At 41.4% G+C, this 12,739-nt stretch overlaps 1 protein-coding gene across 1 annotated transcript in view; it reads left to right on the forward strand.

Moving 5' to 3' along the window:
- MICALCL (MICAL C-terminal like) overlaps nt 1-12,739 on the forward strand; it is a 36,311-nt gene that overhangs the window by 9,607 nt on the left and 13,965 nt on the right. The window contains exons 5-6 of the mRNA XM_029285419.1: nt 5,339-6,662; nt 11,024-11,086. Coding sequence (XP_029141252.1) covers nt 5,339-6,662; nt 11,024-11,086 — 1,387 coding nt within the window. The remainder of the gene's footprint in view (nt 1-5,338; nt 6,663-11,023; nt 11,087-12,739) is intronic.

The raw sequence follows: 12,739 nt of genomic DNA on the forward strand, positions 1-12,739 counted from the left end.
TGAGTATCATCAGCGTACTGATGGAAATCCACCCCAAAGCCACGGATGATCTCACCCAGCGGCTTCACATAAATATTGAACAGTAGGGGGGAGAGGACCGACCCCTGTGGCACCCCACAAGTTAGGGGCCTTGGGGTCGACCTCTGTCCCCCTGCCAATACAGACTGCGTACGGTCAGTGAGGAAGGAGGAGAACCACCGCATAACGGTGCCTCCCACTCCCAACTCCACCAGGCGCCGCAGCATGATACCGTGGTCCACAGTATCAAAAGCAGCTGCGAGGTCCAAAAGAACTAGGACAGAGGAATAACCCCTGTCCCGGGCCCTCCAGAGATCATTCACCAGTGTGACCAATGCCGTTTCCGTGCTGTATCCCGGCCTGAAGCCCGACTGGAGCGGGTCTAGATAGACTGTTTCCTCCAGGTGCCGAGGGAATTGCTGCGCAACCACACTCTCAACAACCTTCGCCACAAAGCGAAGGTTGGAGACCGGGCGATAATTAGCCAATACATCTGGGTCCAGGGAAGGCTTCTTAAGGAGGGGCCTCACCACCGCTTCCTTCAAGGCTACGGGGAAGACACCCTCCCATAGAGAAGCGTTTATAATTCCCTGGAGCCAGGCTCGTGTACCCTCCCGGGCAGCCAGTACCAGCCAGGAGGGGCATGGATCCAATAAACATGTGGTTGCATTCAGCCTCCCCAGGATCCTGTCCACGTCCTCGGGAGCCACAGAGTCAAACTCCCGTCTCCTCCCCCGGGGCCACCCAGTCGGAGTCAAGACCTTCTCGTATCAGAGCGACTTTGTCATGCAGATATTGAGCAAAATCCTCAGCCCTCCCCTCCAGGGGATCCTCCCCCCCCTCAACTGAAGGAGGGAGCGGGTCACCCTGAAGAGGGTGGCCGGGCGATTATCTGATGATGCAATGAGGGTGGAGTAGTAATTAGACCTCGCCACCCTCATCGCCACTAGGTAGGATCTAACCTGCATCCTTGCCTGTGCTCAATTGGATTCGATTCGGCTAGCCCTCCAACTGCTCTCTAGGCGTCTTTTCCGGCGCTTCATCTCTCTCAGCTCCTTGGTAAACCAGGGAGCCAGTTGAGATCTGCGCCGGGTCAGAGGCCGCAAAGGCACGACTCGGTCCAGTGCTGCGGCAGCGGCCACATCCCAGGCCGCCGCCAGATTTTCAGCCGAGTCGTGAACTAGAACAATGTTAATATGTTCCTCCAAATACCTTAATATGAATTATAGAGTTGGAAGGGACTGAAGTTGGAAGGGACTGAAGAGATGATCTAGTCCATCTCTTCAGTGCAGGATTTAGCACATCCCTGAGTCCGTGCTGTACTCTGAGACAGAACAACAACAAAGGCTGATGCCCTTTGTGCTACTCTCGTTGGAAAGTACTATTCTTACTCAGCAATGAAAAAAACCTCTGGTGCTGTCCTCAGAAATGTAAACTTAATGAATATAGGGGAGACAATAGGGTCTAGTGGCTAAACAACAGCTAGAAACCCAAAGACTGAGACCTGAGAGTCGGGTGGGTGACTTTCGGCCAGTCACTTTCTCAGCCCCTGGAGACAAGCTCAGGAGACAAGCCAGTTAATCAACTCTTGTCACAACTAATGGGTCAACACTTGGTTGATCTGTAAAAAGCAAACCCTGCACTTGCAGGAAAATGCTAGGAAGGGCAAAAAACAACTTAATGAAGATGTTAAGTGGATTTTTCTGGTGTTATCAACCATCACCCTTCCTAACGGAAGAAATAAGTTTTGACAGAGAACTAAATCCAGGGTTGTAATCATCTGTCAAAACCTGTTCCCAATATATGACTAACAAATGTATAGTAGAGGACCTATTTCTGCTTAGTAAAGCAGTCAATGTCCTCGTCCTTTATTAAATAGCATTTATCCATCCCAGATGTGGATGATTTACAGCAGTGTTTTCCAGCCTTGGCAGCTTGACAACTGGCTGGGGAATTCTGGGAGTTGAAGTCCATACTTCTTCAAGCTGCCAAGGCTGGGAAACAGTGATCTACAGAGTCAGTAAAATAGGAGACTTTTCTTCTCTTGCTTTTCCAGGAACTAATGGATGACCAGCAGTGTTCGACCTGTAGGACCGGTGGGTGCTTCCCAGGAGATAGTAGATATTCTGCACAGACCCTGTTTTTAAATACAGATCTGTGGGACAGATCAAGGCTGTTTTTAAAAATAGCTCCCTCCACTTATTTTACCAACCCAAATGATCGGTGAGACATGTCTCTGTGTGCCTATGTCAAAGCAGGAACAGCTAAATAGGCTGTCTCTCTGGTGGGCTGAGGATGACCCAAAAGCAATGTTCTCGCTGATGTGATGTACAAAGATAATTATCAGGGCATTTTCATGCCATGAGGGGCTAGCAGGATGTGAAGATAAAACCATAGTCATTCTTTTTCATTACATTTGCTTCCTTGTTCAATTTTCTTCTAAAGAGTTGCTTTCCTTCGCAGCTCCTATTAGTGCCTCCTTTTATGTATCTGATACAGCTTCATCTTCTCTCATCAGTTGAAGTATGGCTATGCTTCTGTCCTCGGGCTTTTTTTTTTTTTTCAAGTCACTTATGAGTTGCTACAGATATACGCCAGGAATACAAACAAACCACAAGTATGGCAGGTCACAACTGCAGACTCTTGCCCATCTGCCCCAAGGCTTGTTTTTAAAGACCATAGAAGCAGAAGGGTTTTTTTTGTTCCCATCTCATGTGGGATGGGAAAGTGTGGATTGAATTTAGACATAATGTTTTTTAAAAAAATAAATATCCCCTGAGCTTCCCTGTTGAACTTCACAGATGGCTTTCCCGGTTCACTTTGCTACACAGTTACCTGGCACAGAACTGTAGACGGTTAGATTCTGCCCATTATGCTCCCTCAGCCAATGCCAGGAGTGTCCACAGGGTATGGTTAAAAAAAAAATCAAGACGGCAACTGCAACAGTGCAATCAAAGCATTGTCCATTTTTGTATTGATGCACATTAAAAATGGGCAGAGCTTTGATTGCACCTCTGTGATTGCCATCCTGAGAGGTTATTTTTTTTATTCTACCCTTGCTGCGTTCACTTTCTCTCCACCCCTCTCATTCACCCACTGTTCCACTTCCATTTTTTCTCCATCACATTTTCAGCTGCTTTCTCTCAAATTCACCTCCCTCCTTGTCTGTCTGTCTCTCCAGTCCTACCTTTATTTCCCTTTCTCCTTCTCCAGTCTCTTGACAATCCTTTCCACTCTACTTTTCCAGTGGTTCTTGGGCATTAATACCCTCTTTTCCCACTTTTCCTGTTTCCAGCTGCTCCCCTTCAAATATTTGCCACACTAGTTAATGGATTCTTCACACAGCCCCTCCTCCCAAAAAGTGAAAGCGTTCCACTTCACTTTGGCACCTTTCTAACAAGGTTGGTAAAGAATGTTAGCCTAGCAGCCTAGCTTATCTTACAAAACAGCAGGATAGCAACCCTGCTTTTGTTCTGTTTTGTTTTTACTCACATGGATGCACTCAGGTTGGGCAGGCTATAAACAAGTACACAAAAACAGGATGACTTTGTCTTCTTCCATGTCTCAACTCCAGGAAAGCCATCATTATAGTGTCTGATATTTTTTTTCTAAGAATGACCTTTGAAAAATTCTGGACACTGTTAATAGCCTCTGACTTTGCCAACCAGATTGAACAAGCCAAGCTGTACTGTCTATTTCAAAGACATTTTCTTTCATCACAGATAAAATTAAATATTAACAAAAATTCATATAGAACATTTGCATGTTATTACCTGGAAATGGAACAATCCCTTTCCATAGAATTTTCTGCAACCAGAATTCCTGGTAGTTGTTTCGGAATTTGTATAACAACTTTATTGGTAGAATAAATATACTACAAATAGAATAATCACAAAAAATGAATAAAATTGTCCTCTACATTTTTCAGTTAATAAGAAAACATATATCTTGTCTCAACAGTATGGTAACACGTGATATTTAACAAGGATGTAACTATAAACTTGAAAATGTTTATAGTTACAAGGATGTTTTTACAAGGATGTGTTTTTACAAGGATGTAACTATAAACTTGAAAATGAGGCTCAAACAAGCATTGACTTTAATTGATGTCTCTTATCTAATTATAACTTTAATTCTTTAAATATTTCTATATTGCTTGCCTTACAAAACATACCCATGCAGGAAACAGCATCTCTTATGTTTCCCTATAACCATTTATTAGAATAGATATAGGAACAGTTAATCACATTCAGTAGAGCCTGCATATAGTCATCCAATAAGATGACAAAAAAGAGAAATGCTCTATGTTAAAATACCTTTTCTTCCACCTGCTACAATTAGAGCCCATTAAGATGAGATGTGGTAGAAGTTGACAATGGCTAGACAGACTTCAGGTAACATTGAGCTTTGTTTGAGAACTGCTTCAGGTTATGAGGGGTCTTATGAGTGGCTAATCCAGAAATGAAAAAGTAGAGTTGCATAGAACAATGTTCTTTGTCCATAAATGTCTAACTTGCTGTAGATTTTTTTTATAGCAGGAAGGAAACTATATATATATAATATCTCTTTTCTGTCACAGTTACATTTACAGGGCTGTATATCTTAGGGATCCTATTAAGAAAAGCGTCAGAGTCCCTTTTGGAAAGAACTGGTGAGGAAATTGATGAAGATTCCTCTCTCTCCTCCATTTCACTGCTGGGTTTCCTCTAGTGGATCATATGTTTCCAAAGTTCAAAAAAGAACACCCTGTGTTTTTGAATCCAAATTATGGGGTTTAAAGCTAATCAATTTATAAAAAATGAAACTTGCGGGCTAAAATGCATCAGGGTGGCCAATAGTCCAATCCAGTCAGGGTCAAAGAGATGCTATTGATTATTTGCAGCTAAGTGTAGCAGAAAATTGCTAAGGTCCAGCCAGCCAGCCTATGTAGCCCAGCTTTTCACTTAGACAAGTTGTATATTTGTTGAACCATGCAGTTGAGGAATAAGCATCTCTTAATAATGAGGAATAGTTGGGAGACAGAATTAGGTTTGCTGCATGTTATCTAGCTATGGTGCACCCTACTGCAAATAAAGACTCCTACAATTACAACCCCACAAATATTTGAGGAGCTTGGCTAACATCACCATCAACAGTGTTCCTTTTCCATTTTTATCGGAATGGTTTTCATCTTTTCAATGGTTTTCAGCTCTCTCCGTTGCCTTGATATTTATATGTGCATTTTTAGAACTGATTTGTTTCAAAATCCTCCTCAGATAGAAGCATGGCTGAGGAGCTACATTTTTCCTCTAAAAATAATCATTTTGTGCATTCCTTACAGCTGACATATCCCAACAGCATTCCAGAAACGAAAGCACATTTCCAACCTCACAGTGCAGAATTTCACTCCAAAGAAAAAGCCACCAATGAACCTGAACAAATTCCTTTCTATATTCCTCATCACTGCTGCGTAGATAGCTATCCAGGGGCACATAGTCAATCCCTTTCTCATGCTGATTGGGCTACCATTCCCAGTTGTCTTAAACCTGGAGTCAACCACTGTGGTACCAATGAGCAATATTTAGGAAATGAGGCAGTAAACAGTCAGCAACTGACTTCAAGATTGTTTACAAAAAACTCAGATACATCCTCCATAAACCTTGATGAAGGAGATAAAATTGCTTCGGAGCCCACCAAGGAACAGCAAGACAGATCCTTAAACAAAATTAAAAGTAAAATAATGAGGAAGTTAACTCTTTCAATGGAGCGGCAGGCCAGAGCCCGTGCTCTGAGGAATTCACAACCAGAAGAGGCAAGAATTGCTCACCAAGACCAAGGAATTCCGGGGCCAAAGAATCCGTATTTTACTAGAGATGAACACATTCCAAAGCAACCTAGTTATGTTAGGTCTCCTGAATTCTCAGATAATCTTTTGCCAGTTTGGGATCCTGAACAGAAATGTCCAAAATATGGTGATACATGTCCAAAAAGATGCATTGCTTCTCAGCCTAAACTGTCACTGAAGTTAATGGCTAATGTCATTAGAAAATCCATACGAGAAGGTTGGGAAAAAAGCCAGGATGTGCATACCAAACGTCCTCTGGAAAACACCTTTAATTTCTCTCATAACCTGGCTCAGCTTGATAATTGGAAAAATACTAAGTATCAGGAAGACTCCAGTGCACAAATGCAAGAGTTAATTATGTTGAATAATACAGAACAGGGCCTTGAACCTAGGAGTTCAGTTATCTCTAATTTGTCCAGTTCGGTTGAAGATTTTCGGTTTGATGATAAAAGCTATTTTCCAAAATATGATGTGCATCTGAGATCATCCAACAATATTCACTGTGGACATTCTTACTCTAATAAAGTTGATGTTCCCACGCTTTTAGAAAGATTTACCCTCAAAGAAAATGCTCGGAAGTCATATATTGATTATGATCAAAAGAACATGCTGCATCCATCTTTAAGGCACAAAACTAAAAGTGATAATTCTATACTAGATGATCCAGTTGAGAGGAACAAAGTGTGGAATCTATTCAGTAATTTGAGGAATAAAGAAGATGACAGCATTAAAAGCCCTTTGTTAATGCCAGCTATGTCTCCCACTACCATCTTTGATGTTGATAAAGTACTAAGTAATTCTTCCAAAGGAGAATATTTAGGTAAGCATGCTATTTAAAAATATTTTAAATTAAGGATGACATATATTACTCATTTGAAACATATACTGTATTTTATTATACTACTATACTGGGAATCCATCCTCCAATTTTCCCTGTAAAAGAGATTCTGGATTTTTAGGTCAGGATGATTTAGAACAGTGGTTCTCAACCTTTTTAATGCCGCGATCCCAACCGGTCGTAATTCGAGGACTAAACCGGTCGTAAGTCGAGGACTACCCAACCGGTCGTAAGTCGAGGACTTTCCCTGCCCGGGAGCGCCGCGCATGCGTGGTTCTGCCCCCTGCGCCGCCCGAGGCGTAGCTGGCAAGCGGCAGAGATGGAGCAGGCCGACCACCAGCTAGCCCAGCACCCGCCGGAAAAGGGGAAAAAAATGGCGGACAAAAAAAATGGCAGATAAAAAAAATGGCGGACAGCCTTGCTTGGCGACCCCCATGAAATGGTCGATCGACCCCAAATGGGGTCCCGACCCATAGGTTGAGAACCACTGCTTTAGAATGTTCTTTAAAAGAGCCGTAGTAGCACAGTGGTTAGAATGCAGTATTGCAGGCTAATTCTGACGACTGCCAGCAGTTTGATTCTCATCGGCTCAAGGTTGACTCAGCCTTCCATCCTTCCGAGGTTGGTAAAATGAGGACTCAGATTGTTGGGGGCAAAATGCTGACTCTGTAAACCCCTTAGAAAGGGCTGCAAAGCACTGTGGAGTGGTATATAAGTCTAAGTGTTATTGCTATTGCTATTTTTTTTTAATCTTCTTTAGAATACTTTTGGTGCTGCACTTGAACTTCTATTATTTTTGAAAGGAAGCAGAGGATTGGTTGGTGATCACTTTTTTCATATCTGTCCTGCATTCCATAGGTCTTCTTGGCTATCCCATCTGCTAGACTGAAACTTTCTTCATAGAAAATGTTCTTTCTCTGATGTCTTCCTTTGAAATATAATTGAAATATAGGAAGTTAGAGAGGTTTGCAGACCCATTTTATAAAGAAAATAATCAAGAGTGGTAAAATTACATGTAGAGGTCTAGCATCGCTAGCTGTCCAAAACTGTATGCTGAAAGTCAGGATACTCAAATTTACCCATCAATTACATCACATTTAAATTAAATGCAAGGATTCCATACAGGGCAACAAAAGACTTCCAGATGTTTTTCTCTTCTTTTATATTGTTTTGAAAGCACTTTCTTTTCTATGAAATTGAATGGGAATCATAAAAATGCAGACTAATGCAAAATAATGCAGAATAATATAGAAAAATCAGAGAGAGACATGAGAATTCCTAGCAATCTTTGTTAGGTAGAACATATACAGGGTAGGGCCAGATTGTGGGTTTTTTTCCAGTTCTGAAGAAGGCAAATGATTTAAATTCTTGCATTCCTTAACTACTAGGTGGGATACTCATCTACATATCTATCTAGTAATCTCATGGAATCGCTAGGTTGGGCATGGATCAGTTGTTTGTGTGTGAGGAGGAGGGGCTACTCATTCACAGGATATAGATAAAGGGACCTTTCCTATTTTTAAGCTCAGCAGTGATTGTAGCATTATGTGGTAGGACTGTAGCTGTAGTAGGAATTGCTACTGTATTCTGACCCTAATTTTTAATCTCTTCTGTTAGTATAACCTAACTCCTAACCTAGAATTCTAGCATTGTTTGAAATTCTGAAGGAATGTCAAGTACTATAAAGTTGATTACTAAGTCAAACCTATTTTGAATGTACACATAAAAAGACACTGACTACATTCTCTTTTTGGACTTTGCTCTGAAGTTTCTTTCTTTAAAGGCAAATGTGCCCCAATTTATTCTAATTTAAAATGATAATAATAATGATGATGATGATGATGATGATGATGATGATGATGTTGGAAGGGACCTTGGAGGTCATCTAGTCCAACCCCCTGCTCAGGCAGGAAACCCTATACCATTTCAGACAAATGGCTGTCCAGTTTCTTCTTAAAAACTTCCAGTGTTGGAGCATTCACAGCTTCTGGAGGCAGGTTGTTCCACTGATTAATTGTTCTAACTGTCAGGAAATTTCTCCTTAGTTCTAGGTTGCTTCTCTCTTTGGTTAGTTTCCATCCCTTGCTTCTTGTCCTGCCTTCAGGTGCTTTGGAGAATAGCTTGACTCCCTCTTCTTTTTGGCAACTCCTGAGATATTGGAACACTGCTATCATGTCCCCCCTCGTCCTTCTCTTCATTAAACTAGACATACCCAATTCCAGCAACCGTTCCTTGTATGATTTAGCCTCCAGTCCCCTAATCATCTTTGTTGCTCTTCTCTGTACTCTTTCTAGAGTCTCAACATCTTTTTTACATCGTGGTGACCAAAATGGGATGCAGTATTCCAAGTGTGGCCTTACCAAGGCATTGTAAAGTGGTATTAACACTTCATGTGATCTTGATTCTATCCCTCTGTTAATGCAGCCTACCACTGTGTTGGCTTTTTTGGCAGCTGCAGCACACTGCTGGCTCCTATTTAAGTGATTGTCCACTAGGACTCCGAGATCCCTCTCACAGTTACTACTATTGAGCAAGGTACCACCTACACCAGGCATGTCAAACTGCCGGCCCGCGGGCCGGATGCGTCACACTGAAACCACGCCCGCCCCATTGCCGGCAATGGGGGAAAAGTCACGATACGTCGCGCGACGTAATATGACATCGCGAGTTTGACATACTATACCTGTGCATTTGGTTTTTCTTGCCTAAATGTAGAACCTTACTTTTTTCACCATTGAATTTCATTTTGTTAGATAATGCCCAATGTTCAAATCTGTCAAGATCCTTCTGCATCTTAAGTCTGTCTTCTGGAGTGTTGGACTGTTTATGAACTTTGATTTTATTTCCAGGTGGATTTCATGGAATTCTTTCATGAAATTTATTTGAATGCATTTCAAAAATGACATTGTTGCAGGGAATGTCTTTTCTGAAGGATTCCTCAGTACTCCTTGCACATTTAGTAAGCCATAGGAATACAAAATATATTCTGCTACTATTTGGATAACGTATCCTTAAATATTTCTGATTCAGGGTCCTATTTAATATAACCTGTAACATGGGGCTTTGCTCTCCTTCTCAGTTGTTGTCTGGTATGTTTTTGTGTGAATTATCAAGGCATTTTCTCTTGCTATAGCTCCTGGCCCTAATAATAGGTACTGCTCTTTTATGCTCTTTTTGGCTTAAAATGCATGGTAGCAGAATAACCTGTTGAGAGCAGGGCATTGAAAAATAACCTTCCTGGATCATAACCTTCCATTGTGTGGCTAAGCCCTCCCAAACAGTGTTTTGTCTCTCCAAAACACAGCAACATCTCTGCGTGCCTCTACAACATGCATTTCTGCCATCACTTATAGCAAATTCACAGTTACTCATCTGATATTACTGTAAGCAAGAAGCCCTCAATCATCTTAAACAATGTGTCCTTGTCACTCCTGCCCTGAACATAAGTGAATCCAGGTGTTAATCATTAATCTTGCAGCAAATTAAGTGCAGCAGCAGATGTTCCTTGTGCTTCTGTTGTTTAATTTAACAGGAGGAGGGGTTACATGAATTAGACAAGTAAATTGTTAGAGAGCAGGTTCAGTTCCTGTTAAAACATCATGCTGATGACCTGGGTAACAAGTAGAGTTAGGGCATAATATTGAATTCGACTTGGTATGCAAGTTATTCCCAGAAATCCTCCTTCCTTTCCCATCGAGCTTTCTGCAGTGTTGCAATGCGTGTGCTTACAAACAGCACCTATTATTTAATACCTGCTGTGATAGAGATTGGGAGACTGAAAGAATAAGTGACATTTATTTGGATCCCATTAATGAAATATTTATGCTGCAGAAGGCTGAGTGATAAAGCCTCCATCAAGACGTCCATTTGCTTCTGATTATATTTGTGACTTCTTTAAAAATATGACCAGACATTCTGACGCCAGCTATTTTACACTGAGCAGATGTCACAGAAGAAAAATGGGTGCCAGATGCTATAAGCCACATAAGAGCAATTTGTTTAAGAGCTGGCTCAGTCTTGGCGCATTTATTTATGCCACATGGGGAGATAACGTGGCTAACTTGTGATATGCATTTTAATAACAGGCCTAATTTTTTTAATATTAGGGTGAGCCATTGTTGCACATAAAATTTGATATACTCATATTGTGAGGATGAGAGCAGGACTGCCAGGCAGTGAAGGCCTTGAACAGTAGCCAAAATTTAATTAATGTAATCAGGTTTACAAACTGTTGTTCGGGTCTAGCTTTGAGAAGCTATGAGCAGGTGCAGCATAAGCGGTTGCAGTCGGATCCTAGGAAAAGAATAAAGGCTGTGTCATTGAGACTTTTGATTCTCTTTCAGGATCTGAAGGTCTAACTGCCAGGAAACAAGCAACAATTGGCTATTGCTCATCCTCTTCTGATGGTGAGTGGGAATGTAAGCCTTCACCGCAACTCTTGGTAAGTCCCTAAAGGGCTTTTTCCCCTAGACATTTGCTGTTTTCACTTGATTACAAAAATGATCAACATTTAATGCAACCATCTATTTGTCTGTTTAATAACATGTTAAGGAATCTTAAGAGGGAAAGGGGATAATAGTTTAACCAGTCTCCCACAGAGGCAGCATGAATGACCAGCTATTTTTCTAGAGGACTCCTTAAGATAACAGATAACAGAATAACAGAGTTGAAAGGGACCTTGGAGGTCTTCTAGTCCATCCCCCTGCTCAAGCCAGAAACCCTATATACCATTTCAGACAAATAACTTTTGGTAACAGAGAAAGACTAAGATAGGCTAAACAGAGTCAATTAGGTGCAATAATAAAATAATAAATAAATTTAAATGATTAAATATGCAATAATAGTCTGTGATTTCAATTTCTTTGAAATCTTAAAAGTAACATTCCCTGGAATCCAATTTGAGTCTAGGGAACTACAAGGATGCATCCATGTAGTTTTCTAGGCAGCAGTATAGACCGTTCTTCCAGGATGCATTTTCAATTTCTTTATCTAGTTCACACAACTCTGGGGTTTCTTCTTGGAGGTCTTCCATCTAAGTCCTAACCAGGTCCAACCTTGCTTAATGTATTTTGAAAGCCAAAGTCAATTGGTAGTCACCTACTATGTATGGAAACGGTATTGAGCAACAAGTTGAAGCTACTTGGAAAATATTTACTTACTGGAGACTTTTTTTCATGCAATCTTGACAATTATAAAAAAGCAGTGGGAACTTTCACTTTCTTACCCTACAAACCTATGAATATTCCAATATGAAGGTCAACAAATTTTTGTTTTCTAGTGGCACATCTATGTTGGCGGGGGGGGGGGGAGGAAGAGATAATGCAGAGTAAATAAGGTAGTGTGTCTCATGTGGACAAAGCCAGGTTTTTTTGTCCCTTTCCAGAGTCTTGATAGGAAACAGTACCATCAATTTCAGCTCCAAAGAGTTCTAAAAAGATAGGACAAGAGGCTGTTGCCAATGCTGTCCTAATAGTATAGGTTGGCATCACCACGATGTAAAAAAGATGCTGAGATTCTAAAAAGAGTGCAGAGAAGAGCAACAAAGATGATTAGGGGACTGGAGGCTAAAACATATAAGGAACAGTTGCTGAAATTGGATATGTCTAGTTTAACGAAGAGAAGGACGAGGGGGGACATGATAGCAGTGTTCCAATATCTCAGGGGCTGTCACAAAGAAGAGGGAGTCAAGCTATTTTCCAAAGCACCTGAACGCAGGACAAGAAGCAATGGATGAAAACTAATCAAGGAGAGAAGCAACCTAGAACTAAGGAGAAACTTCCTGACAGTTAGAACAATTAACCAGTGGAACAACCTGCCCCCAGAAGCGGTGAATGCGCCAACACTGGAAGTTTTTAAGAAGAAACTGGACAGCCATTTGTCCGAAATGGTATAGGGTTTCCTGCCTGAGCAGGGGGTTGGACTAGATGACCTCCAAGGTCCCTTCCAACTTTATCATCATCATCATCATCATCATCATCATCATCAATAATAATAATATGGTGCTAAGCTTCATTCCCAGTACTGGCCATGCTGGTGGGGAGTGCTGAAAACTGCAATCT

Source organism: Protobothrops mucrosquamatus, unplaced genomic scaffold (genome assembly GCF_001527695.2).
Source record: "Protobothrops mucrosquamatus isolate PMUCROS unplaced genomic scaffold, P.Mucros_1.0 scaffold1652, whole genome shotgun sequence".
NCBI classification, from domain to species: domain Eukaryota; kingdom Metazoa; phylum Chordata; class Lepidosauria; order Squamata; family Viperidae; genus Protobothrops; species Protobothrops mucrosquamatus.